Here is a 16,926-nt window from a genome sequence, read left to right as displayed (position 1 = left end):
CACAGACACAGAGACAAAAAGCGGCATGGACACACAGATACAGAGGCAAGAAGCCGCACGGACACAGAGGCTAGATTAAACACACACGCACACGCAGACACAGCGGCAAGAACAAGCACGCACACAGACACAGAGACTAAAAGCGGCACGGACACACAGACACAGAAGCTAGATTAAGCACACACGCACACGCAGACACAGAGGCAAGAACAAGCACGCACACAGACACAGAGACTAAAAGCGGCACGGACACACAGACACAGAGGCTAGATTAAGCACACACGCACACGCAGACACAGAGGCAAGAACAAGCACGCACACAGACACAGAGACAAAAAGCGGGACGGACACACAGACACAGAAGCTAGATTAAGCACACACGCACACGCAGACACAGAGGCAAGAACAAGCACGCACACAGACACAGAGACAAAAAGCGGCACGGACACACAGACACAGAAGCTAGATTAAGCACACACGCACACGCAGACACAGAGGCAAGAACAAGCACGCACACAGACACAGAGACTAAAAGCGGCACGGACACACAGACACAGAAGCTAGATTAAGCACACACGCACACGCAGACCCAGAGGCAAGAACAAGCACGCACACAGACACAAAGGAAAGAACAGGAACGGACACACAGACACAGAGACAAGAACAAGCACACACGCACACGCAGACACATCTACCTAACAATTGCTGAAATGGAAGGGGGAGAAGAAAGCTAATGCATTCTGCGTGAGTGCGTGTGCGCTTGTTCCTGTGTGTGTGTGTCTGCCTCTGTGCGTCTTTGAGTGCTTAAACACGCACACACACACACAGACAAACATAAGTACGCCCACACACAGACAAGAACAGGCACGCACACACAACCTGTTAGCTTTCTTCTCCTCCTCCCGTTTTAGCAGCCGTAACGAAGGTCACGGAGATATCCGAAGTGAACCGTCGAGTCGTCACGGAAACAACCGTTCATCTTCTGCTGCCTAGGCAACCACACTCAAATGCTGCTTATTACGTGCCATCGGCACAGTTTCGTGTCAGGCAGTAAATCTTTCCATGCTTCAATGGATTCTGACCACTGGAAACATTGACATTAAATAAATGACAGTGTCGGCTGTCTTTATGTTCATCTTTACGAGGTCGATAAATTGAGTACCAGTTGCATACTGCGGTCGATCTAATTGTCTCGCCCCCCCCCACAAATTTTAGGCCTTGTTATTAGAGTAGAAAAGAATATTTGCAATCTTGATTTGTTATGTCATTTAACTGTCTTCTTTATCTTAGTTTCTTTTTCTATTTCAGAATATCACATCCTGTTGACAGAAAAGAAATTTCTTCATTCAGATGTGCCTTTGATATTTTCATCAACTTTTATTGACTAAACGAAGACGATATATTTATAAGGAGCATTCATCAATACATCAACCTCTTTATCTGAAGAAAGTCTATGACAAAATACTGCGAAATATTTCTTCTGGACGATGGAATTAGCAGCAACAATTTCAAGTCTTTGCTGTCTGGAATATAGAGGAGGTGATTGCTTTACAGGTTAATTAAGCTTGGATAACTTTACAAAGGAGTGGACAGTTTTCACATCCTGATTTACATATTAAACAAGATCTCAGATAAAAGAAACAACATTAAATTATTCCCTGAAAATAGAGACTCAACTGAACAAAAATATATTCATAGAAATGAAAAAAATGCTATCTTTGTATGACGAATTATTCTCTCATGATGAATCATTTAACTACACCAAAAAACCCTTATACAAGAGAGAAGCCCTATCATTGTAATATCTGTGGTAAATCATTCTTTTCAAGTAGCCATTTGAATAGTCACAAACGTATTCATACAGGAGAGAAGACGTATCATTGTGATATCTGTGGCAAATCATTCTCCCAAAGTGGGGTCTTGTCTAAACACAAACGTACCCATAGAAAGAAGGGGCCATATTATTCTGGTATCTGGTGAATCATTCTCTAGCAATAGTAACAAGCACATTCATACAGGAGGAGAACCATATCATTGCAAAATCTGCGGTAAATCATTCTATGCAAAAGGCCTCTTACGTACACATGTGAGTATTCATACACAACTGTAACAGGATCACTATCAAAATTTATTACAACAGGACAACAATTATGAATATTTTGTCTGCTAAAAGACAGGGTTTATTATTCTTCAAGCTTGACATGAAATCAATGAATCTCAACTTCATTAATATGTATATATCTAAAGACATCAACACAGAGATGACTTTGATTTCTGAAGATGATCGTGCTGGATTTTTGAGGAATTTGTTAGAAAATAATGAATAAAAGTTTTAAGTGATATTGATTTTGTCTTTGTTGTGTTTTCATTATCATCATCTTTATATTTTATGGTAGTGAAATGAAGTTAGCACCAAAATAAAGCAAGAAATACCTATAACATAGGGATTTAGTTTACAGGTGATGTACATAACTAAGTACGCTAGGTAAGTGCCGTAATGGATTACTAGGGCCCCAAAGTTATATCCAAGACGCTAGTATCGATAGAAAGATCCTCAGCCGAGACCAAAAGAGGGAAAAAAAACAAAAAAAATATTAACCAGCCTCCAAGATGTTAGCAAGTATGTGGAAAACGAATATTCTTTCATCAGAGTCAAAAAGAGAAAAGGTAGAGATTAATGAAATGACGACAGGAATAAAGAAATGAGATGAAGAAAGTTTTTTATTCATTGCATTTCATTTAATTGGAGCGATGCGAGTCTGAAGAAGCTGCCAGTAGAATATATTAATAGACTTTGCTAGAATAATCTGGTGAAAATTGGAATTAAGTGGAAGGCAAGTTCTTGACAGAACAGGATAAATACAAAAACTGGAATGGATCCAAACAGTCACTAGTGTCACTTATTGGAGAATTGAAGAAATACAATCGCATCAAGGGAAATAACATGTACAATACTTGAACGAATGTCCAATTAATTTCTTAATTAAAGGCGTTATCACTGACTCGACTGTTTATATCCGAATGTGGTAAGTTGAGGAAATATTTTCTTCCAGGTTGTAATGGTGATAGTAATACGACTAATAATGACGTAAGCAATAGAATTATGCCAACCTCTCGTTGTTACAGTAATTATTTTTCGAAGCGAAGACATAATTAGGAAAATATATTTGCTGGTCTTAAATATCTTGTAAAATGTAATGTTTATCTGTTGTTTATGAAAACTGATGATCGATAGTCAGATGTGATATAAAGGAAATTAATTGATAAAATGAGAGAAAAACGGCGTAATTAATTAGTAGAATGAGGAAACCGATTGAAGAATACAACATTAATATGTATTGTCCTGTTCTTTATAAGCCACTGATAAAACGGTAAATTGACAAAGATTGCCGAAATAACATTAATGATGATTGTGGTTTCATATTTTGGCCCAGGGCCAGCAATGTTTCGTTCGAGTGGGAAGTCGATTAAAGGGAACTGAGTATTTCTCGAAAAGGATGAAAGGTAAATTCGGTCTGGTCTTATTTCAGCTTGCCGCCGAGAGAATGAAACAATGACGATGATAATCCATTCTACCGGAAGCACAAGTGCTCGACTTTGGGGGAAGGGATTAAGTCGATTAGATCGACCTCAATGCGACCCCGAAAGGATGAAAGGCAAATTCGGCCTCACGGGAATTTGTACCCGGAACAGAAAGACAGGCGAAATACCGCTAAGCATTTCGCAAATTTTGTATTTCCTACAAGGGGACAGTGCAATCTGATATGGGGCCAGATATATCGTATGAATTAACAAGGATGAATTCAAAGATTTTACATAAATATCAATAGTTCGAATGATTAAATATACAAGGCAACCTTACAGCATGGAGTAGGGAGGCGGGATATGCTCGGACGCCACGGGTCCCGCCTTACCACTGATACTTTGGGTCCATCCTGCTTTGTATTCAAGCGGTCCCATCCATACGCAACATTCGTGCAACATTCTTCCATCGATTTTGAAACATTTTCGTGGACCGGCATTTTCTCTCTAACCCTATTTTCCTTCTGAGCTGGAAGGTGAAGAACTTCACTAAGCCAGAGACAGAGAGGGTCGATCTAATTGACTGGCCCTCTCCCCGCAAATTTCAGGCTGTGTGCCTAGAGTAGAAAACAATATTTGCAATGTTGAATTGCTATCTCGTTAACTATCCGCTTTATCTTACTGTTTCTTTTCCTATTTCAGAATATTACATCCTGTTCACATAAAAGAAATTACTTCATTCAGATGTGCCTCTGATATTTGTATTAACTTTCATCAACTAAAGGAAGCCGATATATTTATAAAGAGCATTCATCAATACTTCGACCTTTTTATACAAAGAAAATCTATGAAAAAAATATGGCAAAATATTTCTTCTGGACGATGGAATTAGCAGCAACATTTTAAAGTCTTTGCTGTCTGGAATATAGAGGAGATGATTGCTTTACAGGTTAATTAAGCTTGGATAACTTTACAAAGGAGTGGACAGTTTTCACATCCTGATTTACATATTAAATAAGATCTCAGATACAAGAAACAACATTAAATTATTCCCTGAAAATAGAGACTCAACTGAACAAAAATATATTCATAGAAATGAAGAAAATGCTATCATTGTGATGTGTATGACGAATTATTCTCTCATGATGAATCATTTAACTACACCAAAAAACCCTTATACAAGAGAGAAAACATATCACTGTGATATCTGCAGTAAATCATTCTCTAAAAGTGGTGGCTTAACTAAACACAAACTTATGCATACAGGAGAGAAGCCATATCATTGTAATATCTGCAGTAAATCATTCTCTAATTGTGGTGTTTTCACTATACACAAACGTACACATACTGGAGAGAAGCCATATCATTGTGATATCTGTGGTGAATCATACTCATATCAGAGTCAGTTGACTATTCACAAACGTGTTCATACAGGAGAGAAGCCATATCATTGTGATATCTGTGGTAAATCATTCTCTCAAAGTGGTGCCATGACTATACACAAACGTACACATACAGGAGAGAAGCCATATCATTGTGATATCTGTGGTAAATCATTTTCTCAAAGTGGTGCCATGACTATACACAAACGTACACATACAGGAGACAAGCCATATCATTGTGATATCTGTGGTAAATCATTCTCTATGAGTGTTGCCTTAACTAAACACAGGCGTACACATACAGGAGAGAAGCCATATCATTGTGATATTTGTGGTAAATCATTTTCTCAAAATGGTCACTTGACTAAACACAAACTTTCACATACAGGAGAGAAGGCATATCATTGTGATATTTGTGGTAAATCATTCTCTCAAAGTTATACCTTGACAAGACACAAACTTACACATACAGGAGAGAAGCCATATCATTGTGATATCTGTGGTAAATCATACTCTTTAAGTAGTCATTTGACTTGTCACAAACGAATTCATACTGGAGAAAGACCATATCAGTGTAATATCTGTGGTAAATCTTTCTCTAAAAGTGGTGACTTAACTAAACACAAACGTACACACACAGGAGAGAAGCCATATCATTGTGTTATCTGTGGTAAATCATTCTCTTATAATAGTCAGTTGACTATTCACAAACGTCTTCATACAGGAGAGAAGCCATATCATTGTGACATATGTGGTAAATCATTCTCAAGAAGTTGTAACTTGCATGAACACGAACGTACACATACAGGAGAGAAGCCATATCATTGTGATATCTGTGGTAAATCATTCTCTCAAAGTGGTGCCATGACTATACACAAACGTACACATACAGGAGACAAGCCATATCATTGTGATATCTGTGGTAAATCATTCTCTATGAGTGTTGCCTTAACTAAACACAGGCGTACACATACAGGAGAGAAGCCATATTATTGTGATATTTGTGGGAAATCATTCTCTTGGAGTGGTAACTTGACTAAACACAAACTTTCACATACAGGAGAGAAGGCATATCATTGTGATATTTGTGGTAAATCATTCTCTCAAAGTTATACCTTGACAAGACACAAACTTACACATACAGGAGAGAAGCCATATCATTGTGATATCTGTGGTAAATCATACTCTTCAAGTAGTCATTTGACTTGTCACAAACGTATTCATACTGGAGAAAGACCATATCATTGTAATATCTGTGGTAAATCATTCTCTCAAAGAAGTGACTTAACTAAACACAAACGTACACACACAGGAGAGAAGCCATATCATTGTGACATCTGTGGTAAATCATTCTCTAGAAGTTGTAACTTGCATGAACACGAACGTACACATACAGGAGAGAAGCCATATCATTGTAATATCTGTGGTAAATCATTCTCTTATAATAGTCAGTTGACTATTCACAAACGTCTTCATACAGGAGAGAAGCCATATCATTGTGATATCTGTGGTAAATCATTCCCTCAAAAAGGTCACTTAAGTAGACATTTGACTATTCATACAGGTGTAACAGAATCAATATGAAAATTTATTACAACATAGCAACAATTATTTTGTCTGCTAAAAGACAGGCTTTATTTCATGAACGTCAACATGAAATTCATGAATATCAACTTTAGTATTATGTATATATCCAAATATATCAACACAGCAATGATTTGGATTTTTGAAGAGGATTGTGCTGGACTTTTGTGGAACTTGTTGGGAGAGAAGAAAAGAATGGGAATAACGAATAAAAATTTGAAGTGACATTGATTTGGTCTTTCTTGTGTTTTCATCATCATCTTCCTTTAACCTTAGTGGTCCTACCTCGTTTAAATAGTAAAACATCAATGTAGAGCCATGGATAGCTCACCTATGTACCCACAGTGTACACGGATATATACATATTAACTAAAGCCAAAAAGGGATTTGTCCTTCCAGTTATGCATATATCCACAAGTAACTGTCATCGCTGGTCCCCAACAGAGGGACCAGCTATTCAAATTGACAGTACCTTGGTAGATAAAGTAGTTCAGGGTGTGAAGACAGGGAAAGCCCCAGACCCTTCAGGAATCACTGAGGTGCTTAAAATATGTGGCAGTGTCGGCTATAGTCTAGTCACCCATATTGTGATCCAGGTGATTCATGAAGGTGTCATACCCAATGACTGGTGTAGCAGCCCCATAGTCAATTGCTAGAAAGGTAAAGGTGAGGAATTAAATACAAATAACTACGTAATTGAATCAGGTAACGGAGGGGTCATAGCCCAACTAATTAGGGAGAGAGTCAGTCTAGATGAGATGCAGTTTGTGTTTGTGCCAAGGAAAAGCACCACATGCTATATTTCTGGTAAGACAGCTGCATGAGACATGGAGAAGCAATTGACAGGGTCCCCCGATCCCTTATCTGGTGGTCAATGAGGAAAGTAGGGATAGATGAATGAATAGTGAGAGGTATACAAGCCATGTACAGGGATGCTGTCAGTAAGGTAAGAGTGACAACGAGTACAGTGAAGAATTCCGTGTAGGGGTAGGGGTCCACCAAGGTTTAATCCTCAGCCCCCACTCTTCTTCATCATAGTCCTCCAGGCAATAACAGGAATTCAAGACAGAATGGCCCTGGGAGCTCCTCTATGTTGATGACGTTGCTCTAATTGCTGAGTGACTATCAGAACTAGAGGAAAAGTTTCAGGTGTGGAAGCAAGGATTAGAATCAAAGGGCCATAGAGTCAATCTAGCAAAAACCAAAGTCTTAATAAGTAGAAACTCAGACAAACCACAAGCCCCTTCAGGTATATGGCCCTGCTCAATCTGTAGAACAGGCGTAGGTAGAAACTCCATAAGATGTACCCGGTGTAAGCTATGAACACATAAGAGGTGCAGCAATATCAACAGAAGGCTAACTGGGGAGATAGTTTTTGTGTGTGGTAAATGCTAAGGAGCAATAAACATTGAAAAAAGCTGAGAACAGCTTGTGTCACATTCCAGGGGGAAAAACTACAAGTAGTTGATAGCTTCCGTTACTTAGGTGACCAAGTAAGTAGCTGGGTTGGATGCTCTGAAAGTGTAGCTGTTAGAATAAGAATAGCCTGGGAAATGTTCAGAGAGCTCCTACCTGTGCTGGTGACAAAGGGCCTCTCGCTCAGAGTAAAAGGTAGACTGTATTACGTATGTGTGCGAACTGCCATGCTACATGGCAGTGAAACATGGGCCGTGATTGCTGAGGACATGCGTAAGCTTGCAAGGAATGAAGCCACTATGCTCTGCTGCATGTGTAATGTCAGTGTGCAGACATGACAGAGCGTGAGCGCCCTGAGAGAAAAGTTGGGCTTAAGAAGCATCAGATGTGTCACCATAGCCAAGTGGAAATGGTGTTTCCTGGGGCCAAACAGCAGTACCATTCACCCTTTCCTGGGTTTGCGACATTACGTTGGCAAGAAAGCCATCACTTTATTGTGCTACTACTGTGTAAGAATCGCTGAGAGATTTAGAAATGCAACATTTCTAATTTCATATGAATTAAAATAATCAGAAAATGGAGAAAACCTTCCATCAACATTCAAAGAAATCGGACCACATCGGTAGATTAATTTTTTAATGTAAATCATGACATAACATTTCTTGCGGCCATTTCTGCTTCCAATATTAGCGCATATGAAAGAATTTTGAAAGTAATATTCGTCATCGTCATCGTCCACTCCATCTAGTACATGGAGCTTGATCACTGTGAATACATATACGTACCATAAAAGATAAAAAAAAAAACAATGGCAAGAGGGAATAGGCACCTTGGGCAAGTGTCTTCTACTATAGCCTCGGGCCGACCAAAGCCTTGTGAGTGGATTTGGAGAGACGGAAACTGAAAGAAGCCCTTCATATATATGTATATATATGTAAGGGACGACCGTGCGAACTCAAAAAGGAGAAATGGTGACGAATGGAAAAACAGAGGACTCCTTTTATTTAATCGTGTCACACGGTCGAACAACATAAATATATATATCAATATTGATATAGATGATATGTTATACGACGATAACATGGATGACCAGTAATGAAAGACCGTATTAGATGAATAACAGAGATATTTATTGTGGCGTTAAAGATGTATGTCTGTGTGAGAGTGTGAATGCGACATATAAGAACATAATCAAAGACAGGCCGTCATACAAAGAAAAGTGTGTATGTGAGTGATACATGTGTGTATGAGTGTTTACAGCAGATAGAAAGAGAGTCAATAACACGTGAGCAATTATACCAGATCTTTAGTACACTATAGGAAAAGTTCTGTATGTGAAAGTGAGGGGGCTGAGTGTGGCAGAGCTGATCACTGGTTGTGATGTCGTGGCATCGATGCCGGGCCGTGATTCTTGTTATACAGATGTTCGTCGCTGGCTGAGAATTTCTTGTCTGTTTAAGAACTCTTGTCTGTTTATTTATCGTGGTGAAGCTGAGTCACCTAACAGAATCGAAGAGAGAGATGTGCCGCGGTAGTTTGGTGTGGTGTACATAGTAAGTCGTGTTGACGCTGGTCGTGTAGAGGCTGCTTGGTAGTAGTCGTAGAAACGTGTTGCTGATGTGGCGACGGCGGTGGTCATCGCGGCTGGACGAAGCTGTTGAAGTGGTCGCTGGAACTGCTGCTGCTGTCGTGTGGTACACGGAACAGTCTCTGAGAGAAACTGGACCGAGACAAATTTGTGGGGTATGAGTTGATCTATATATAGCGTTAAGAGGGCTCCAAATGCCTTCAGAATTTTACTGTATCACGTGACCTTATTAGGGGCCGTGATTGGTCTGTTTGCGTTCTGGCGGGAAAGGTTCGAAGAAGTTGCCAATTCGAATAATAATCAGTCACGTGATGACAAGGAATGGGTTCTCTACTACGCTCGCATTTATTTATATTTAAATGAGAAGAATGGCGATAGCAGTTTTGTATCTAATGGCGGTAGGTAGTTTCACTACATATATATATATATATATATATATATATATATATATATATATATATATGTAGGTGTGTGTATATGTATGCGTGTGTCTGTGTTTGTCTCCCCAACATCGCTTGACAACCGATGCTGGTGTGTTTACGTCCCCGTAACTTAGCGCTTCGGCGGGTCGATTTGCTCGACTAAAGGCGGTGCTCCAGCATGGCCGCAGTCAAATGACTGAAACAAGTAAAAGAGTAAACCAATTCTTTTCAGAAACGTAATCTTCGTATTTTTCTACGTAATTCGGCAAAAAAACAAAGAAAAAAAATTCCAGGAAAAGTGAAAAAAGAAGAAGGGGTGAGTGGATGGTGGGTACTACTCAAGCAGAGAGGACCCGAACGCGCAGTCACGCAGTCGCGCGTCCGCGCTAGCTAGTCGTGAGTGGTCGATCCTACGAAAAGTGCGCGCGAGCGCGCGCGCAAATGAATACATGTGTGCGCGTGCGCGCGTATGCAAATTAGTAAATGATTTCTTTTAAACAAAGTAAATCATTTTTTAAAAATTACTTTTTCTTTTCTAAACAACGTAGATAGGTAGAAGGAATAAAAATAACACACTATCTGTTTTTGTTAACTTCATACAGATAGAAAGGCTGAAACGTTAGAAGCTGCAATCATTGAAAATGTGGAGCCAGGAACTACGATTTTCACGGATATGTGGCCCATTCTGGTCACAGATAAAACGTAGACTGAAATATAAAAGTGGATCATGTGGTAACATGAAATGGTCACATATTGATGAGCCAATGTACCGTGATTGTTACGATATGAAGTGTGGGAATTCGTGGGAGAACTTTCAGACATTTATCAAGCACATAGCCGAAATATATCCACAGTGATTTCAGAAAGGTAAAGGTTACAGTTTTTTTTTTTCTTTTTGCGTTTAGCTGTTATTTCTAGCATATCAAGTTTCCCTCAGTGTCTAATCCCAATGTGCACCCTTTTTAAAATTTATTTACGTTGTTTAGAAAATACAAATTATTTTGTTCACAAAATTTAATTAAAAGAAAAAAAATGTATGAAAACAAAAACAGATAGTGTGTTATTTTTATTCCTTCTACCTATCTACGTTGTTTAGAAAAGAAAAAGTAATTTTTAAAAAATGATTTTGTTTAAAAGAAATCATTTACTAATTTGCATACGCGCGCATGCGCACACATGTATTCATTTGCACGCGCGCTCGCGCGCACTTTTCGTAGGATCGACCACTCACGACTAGCTAGCGCGGACGCGCGACTGCGCGTTCGAGTACGCTCTGCTTGAGTAGTACCGGATGGTGTAAGTGAAATTTGGGAAAATGCGATGTTTTGAAATTTTTTTTGAGAATCGGGGTAGTTTTCAAGAAGCGTGGTACCGGTGCGCGCACTTGCGTACTCGCGCATCCGCACTAGCTACTCGTGACTAATCGATCCTACAAAGACCACCACGAGCGAAGGTGCAAAACATGTATGAGAGTTTTTTTTTTCCTAAACAAAGTAAATGAAACACACCGGGACCACTCTTCTTGAATAGTACCAAGAAATACAACCATATAAATGGAAATAACTTCTACGACACGTCGAACAATTCCCAAGTAAACTATTAATTAGCGTGATTAATTACCGATCACTGAGTCGCTGTTTATATTTGAATACGGTAAGTTGACAAAGATTTACTTTAAGGCTGTTATGGTGTTAATATTACTAATAATAATGTAAATAATAATGTGAACCTCTGGATGTTGCAGCAATTATTTCGAAGTGAAAACAGAACATTAGGAAAATATATTTCCTCGTCTTAAATAATAATGGTTAATGTTTAAACTTCCAAAGTCGAGATTTGCCTTGAAAAGGCCTGTAATTTGGTTGGGAGGTGTAATTCTATTGCATGGACTCCTGTTTCTTATTTTATTGAACATGGCCAATGCCTGCCCCACCTTGACTGGCTTCCGTGCCAGTGGGACGTAAAGAGCACCATCCAATTGTAGCCGTTGCCAGCCTCCTCTGGCCCCTGTGTCAGTGGCACATAAAAAGTACCCACTACACTCACGGAGTGGTTGACGTTAAGAAGAGCATCCAGATGTAGAAACAGTCAGATCAGACTGGAGCCTGGTGCAGCCTCCTGGCTTCCCAGACCCCGGTTGAACCGTCCAACCCATGCTAGCATGGAAAGTGGACGTTAAACGATGATGATCATGCAGGGGTGGACTGAAAGTATTTAGGGGCCTCTTAGCATTGCTATCATAAACGGTGGAGGTAAAGATAACGTACGGCACAAACTTTCAAAATTTAAATCCGCCCCAACCGGCAATCTGACAAGCTAGAAACAACAGCCAAACCGAGGATTAACATTCTAAATACGAATTACCAAAAGAAGAAAAAACATTTTTTCATGTAATTTTGTTGTGTGTGTGTGTGTGCAAAAAAATCTATATTTTTATATACCTCCCTTAATTCCAAAATACCCCGACCACAACATATTGGGTTATGTTCGTCATGAAACATTAGGATAGAAAAACTTTAATTTCACTTTTTGTCATATTGATGTTGTCAAATTGAATACTCTGTTGTTTAACTATCCGCTTTATCTTACTGCCTCTTTTCCTATTTCAGAATATCTTCATTCAGACGTGCCTCTGATGTTTTTTATCGACTTTCCTTGACTGAACGAAGACCATATATTTATAAGAAGCATTCAGCAATACATCAAACTCTTTCTATAAATTAGATCTTCAACAAATGATGGGGAAACAGTTCTTCTGCACATTGTATTTCACAGCAACATTTTCTTTGTCTTCACAGTTTGTAATGTAGAGGAGATTATCAATTAACAGATTAATTAACATTGGATAACTTTACAAAGGATTTAACAGTTTACATCTTCTATTTTAGACATTAATTAAGATCACAAATGAAAGAAACATAACAATAAATTATTCTCTGAAAATAGTGACACAACTAAATACAAACATCCATAGAATTTGAAAAAAACACTATCATTTTGGTATTTATGACAAATTATTCTCTCATAATGAATAATTTAACTGAACCAAAAAACCCTGATACAGGAGAGAAGCCATATCATTGTGATATCTGTGGTAAGTCATTCAATAAAGAAAGAGTCTTAACTAAACACAAATACATTCATACAGGAGAGAAACCATATCGCTGTGATGTCTGTGGTAAACCATTCTTTCAAAATGGTAATTTAACTATTCACAAACGTATTCATACTGGGGAAAAACCATACCACTGTGATATCTGTGGTAAATCATTTTCTGAAAGTGGCACTTTAACTCGTCACAAACGTATTCATACTGGGGAAAAACCATATCAATGTGATATCTGCGGTAAATCATTTATTCAAAGTGGTGACTTGCCTAAACACAAACGTACACATACAGGTGAGAAGCCATTTTATTGTGATATCTGTGGTAGATCATTCTCTGGAAGTGGTGATGTGACAAAACACAAACGTATTCATACAGGAGAGAAGCCATATCATTGCAATACCTGTGGTAAATCATTCTCTTGTAGTAGTCACTTGATTAGTCACAATCGTATTCATACGGGGGAAAAACCATATCATTGTAATATCTGTGGTAAATCATTTCCAGAAAGTAGCTCTTTAACTTGTCACAAACGTATTCATACAGGAGAGAAGCCATATCATTGTAATATCTGTGGTAAATCATTCTCTTCATGTAGCGATTTGATTAGTCACAAGCGTATTCATACTAAGGAAAAACCATATCATTGTGATATTTGTGGGAAACCATTTTCTTACAACAACACTTTAAATAATCACAGACGTACACATACAGGAGAGAAGCCACATCATTGTGATATCTGTTGTAAATCATTCTCTCAAAGTGGTGCCATGACTATACACAAACGTACACATACAGGAGACAAGCCATATCATTGTGATATCTGTGGTAAATCATTCTCTATGAGTGTTCACTTGACTAAACACAGGCGTACACATACAGGAGAGAAGCTATATCATTGTGATATTTGTGGTAAATCATTCTCTCAAAGTTATACCTTGACAAGACACAAACTAACACATACAGGAGAGAAGCCATATCATTGTGATATTTGTGGTAAATCATTCTTTCGGAGTGGTCACTTGACTAAACACAAACTTACGCATACAGGAGAGAAGCCATATCATTGTGACATTTGTGGTAAATCATTCTCTCAAAGTTATACCGTGACTATTCACGAACGTGTTCATACAGGAGAGAAGCCATATCATTGTGATATCTGTGGTAAATTATACTCTTCAAGTAGTCATTTGACTTGTCACAAACGTACACACACAGGAGAGAAGCCATATCATTGTGATATCTGTGGTAAATCATTCTCTCAAAGAAGTGACTTAACTAAACACAAACGTACACACACAGGAGAGAAGCCATATCATTGTGATATCTGTGGTAAATCATTCTCTTATAATAGTCAGTTGACTATTCACAAACGTCTTCATACAGGAGAGAAGCCATATCATTGTGATATCTGTGGTAAATCATTCCCTCAAAGTAGTGGCTTAACTAGACACAAACTTATGCATACAGGAGACAAGCCATATTATTGTGATATCTGTGGTAAATCATTCTCTGAAAGTAGTAACTTAACTAAACACAAACGTACACACACAGGAGAGAAGCCATATCATTGTGATATCTGTGGTAAATCATTCTCTTATAATAGTCAGTTGACTATTCACAAACGTCTTCATACAGGAGAGAAGCCATATCATTGTGATATCTGTGGTAAATCATTCCCTCAAAAAGGTCACTTAAGTAGACATTTGACTATTCATACAGGTGTAACAGAATCAATATGAAAATTTATTACAATATAGCAACAATTATGAATATTTTGTCTGCTAAAAGACAGGCTTTATTTCATGAATGTCAACATGAAATTCATGAATATCAACTTTAGTATCATGTATATATCCAAATATATCAACACAGCAATGACTTTGATTTTTGAAGAGGATTGTGCTGGACTTTTGTGGAATTTGTTGGGAGAATAAAAGAATTGGAATAATGAATAAAAATTTTAAGTCACATTGATTTGGTCTTTCTTGTGTTTTCATCATTATCTTCCCTTAACCTTAGTGGTCCTACCTCGTTTATATCCTTGTACACTGTGGGTACCCACAGTGTACACGGATATATACATATTAACTAAAGCCAAAGAGGGATTTGTCCTTCCAGTTATGCATATATCCACAAGTAACTGTCATCGCTGGTCCCCAACAGAGGGACCAGCTATTCAAATTGACAGTACCTTGGTAGATAAAGTAGTTCAGGGTGTGAAGACAGGGAAAGCCCCAGACCCTTCAGGAATCACAGCAGAGGTGCTTAAAATATGTGGCAGTGTCGGCTATAGTCTAGTCACCCATATTGTGATCCAGGTGATTCATGAAGGTGTCATATCCAATGACTGCTGTAGCAGCCCCATAGTCAGTTGCTAGATAGGTAAAGGTGAGGAATTAAGTAGAAATAACTGCAGAGGTATCAAGTTTATCAAAATCGTAATCTTCGTATTTTTCTATGTGATTCGGCAAAAAAAAAAAAAAATTCTAGGAAAAGTGAAAAATAAGATGGGGTGAGTGGGTGGTGTAAGTGAAATTTGTTGAAAATTTTTTTGGAGAATCGCATCGTCCAGAACCAGAAACGTGAGATTCCATTTTTAAAAAATCATTATATATATACATATATATACATTTTACTGGAAGTTATGACTGAAAATGGAATGTTTTTATTTCGTTCCCGGGTGAGGATCTTTATATTCACCGCCGTTCGTTATCGAGCCATTGCTAAAGCCCTGACCCTAACACCCTAGTGAAAGTCGTGCGGGTGTTAATCTGAAAATTTACCCAAGATTGAAAGTATTACAGCTGGTTTTGGGATATCCTTTCATCAGAGTCAAAAAGAGAAAGGTAGAGATTAATGAAATGACGACAGGAATAAAGAAATGAGATGAAGAAAGTTTTTTATTCATTGCATTTCATTTAATTGGAGCGATGCGAGTCTGAAGAAGCTGCCAGTAGAATATATTAATAGACTTTGCTAGAATAATCTGGTGAAAATTGGAATTAAGTGGAAGGCAAGTTCTTGACGGAACAGGATAAATACAAAAACTGGAATGGATCCAAACAGTCGAGAATTGAAGAAATACAATCGCATCAAGGGAAATATCACGCACACGCACACGCAGACACAGAGGCAAGAACAGGAACGGACACACAGACACAGAGGCTAGATTAAGCACACACGCACACGCAGACACAGAGGCAAGAACAAGCACGCACACAGACACATAGGAAAGAACAGGAACGGACACACAGACACAGAGGCTAGATTAAGCACACACGCACACGCAGACGCAGAGGCAAGAACAAGCACACACGCACACGCAGACACAGAGACAAGAACAAGCACGCACACGGACACAAAGGAAAGAACAGGAACGGACACACAGACACAGAGGCTAGATTAAGCACACACGCACACGCAGACACAGAGACAAGAACAAGCACGCACACAGACACAGAGGCAAAAAGCGGTACGGACACACAGACACAGAAGCAAAAAGCAGCACGGACACGGAGGCTAGATTAAGCACACACGCACACGCAGACACATCTACCTAACAATTGCTGAAATGGAAGGGGGAGAAGAAAGCTAATGCGTTGTGCGTGCGTGCGTGTGCGCTTGTTCCTGTGTGTGTGTGTCTGCCTCTGTGCGTCTGTGCGTGCTTAAACACGCACACACACAGAGACAAGAACAAGCAGGCACACACACACACACAGACAAGAACAGGCACGCACACACAACCTGTTAGCTTTCTTCTCCTCCTCCCGTTTTAGCAGCCGTAACGAAGGTCACGGAGATATCCGAAGTGAACCGTCGAGTCGTCGCGGAAACAACCGTTCGTCTTCTGCTGCCTAGGCAACCACACTCAAATGCTGCTTATTACGTGCCATCGGCACAGTT

General features: G+C 39.0%; 1 protein-coding gene across 1 annotated transcript; it reads left to right on the top strand.

Annotated features, from left to right (window-relative positions):
* The first annotated feature begins 729 nt into the window (after positions 1–729).
* On the top strand, positions 730–14,997 carry LOC149130379 (uncharacterized). The gene is made up of 3 exons (XM_089344895.1): positions 730–3,026; positions 4,225–6,264; positions 13,027–14,997. Exons 2-3 carry the CDS (start codon positions 4,641–4,643, stop codon positions 14,760–14,762), a joined length of 3,360 nt encoding a protein of 1,119 aa, XP_089201021.1. The 5' UTR covers positions 730–3,026; positions 4,225–4,640; the 3' UTR covers positions 14,763–14,997.
* Positions 14,998–16,926: the final 1,929 nt, after the last annotated feature.

Source organism: Octopus bimaculoides, chromosome 29 (assembly GCF_046866305.1).
Source record: "Octopus bimaculoides isolate indiv1 chromosome 29, ASM4686630v1, whole genome shotgun sequence".
In the NCBI taxonomy this organism is placed as follows: Eukaryota; Metazoa; Mollusca; class Cephalopoda; order Octopoda; family Octopodidae; genus Octopus; species Octopus bimaculoides.
The sequence above is the reverse complement of the archived record's forward strand: the minus strand, read 5'-3'. Positions and strand labels throughout refer to the sequence as shown.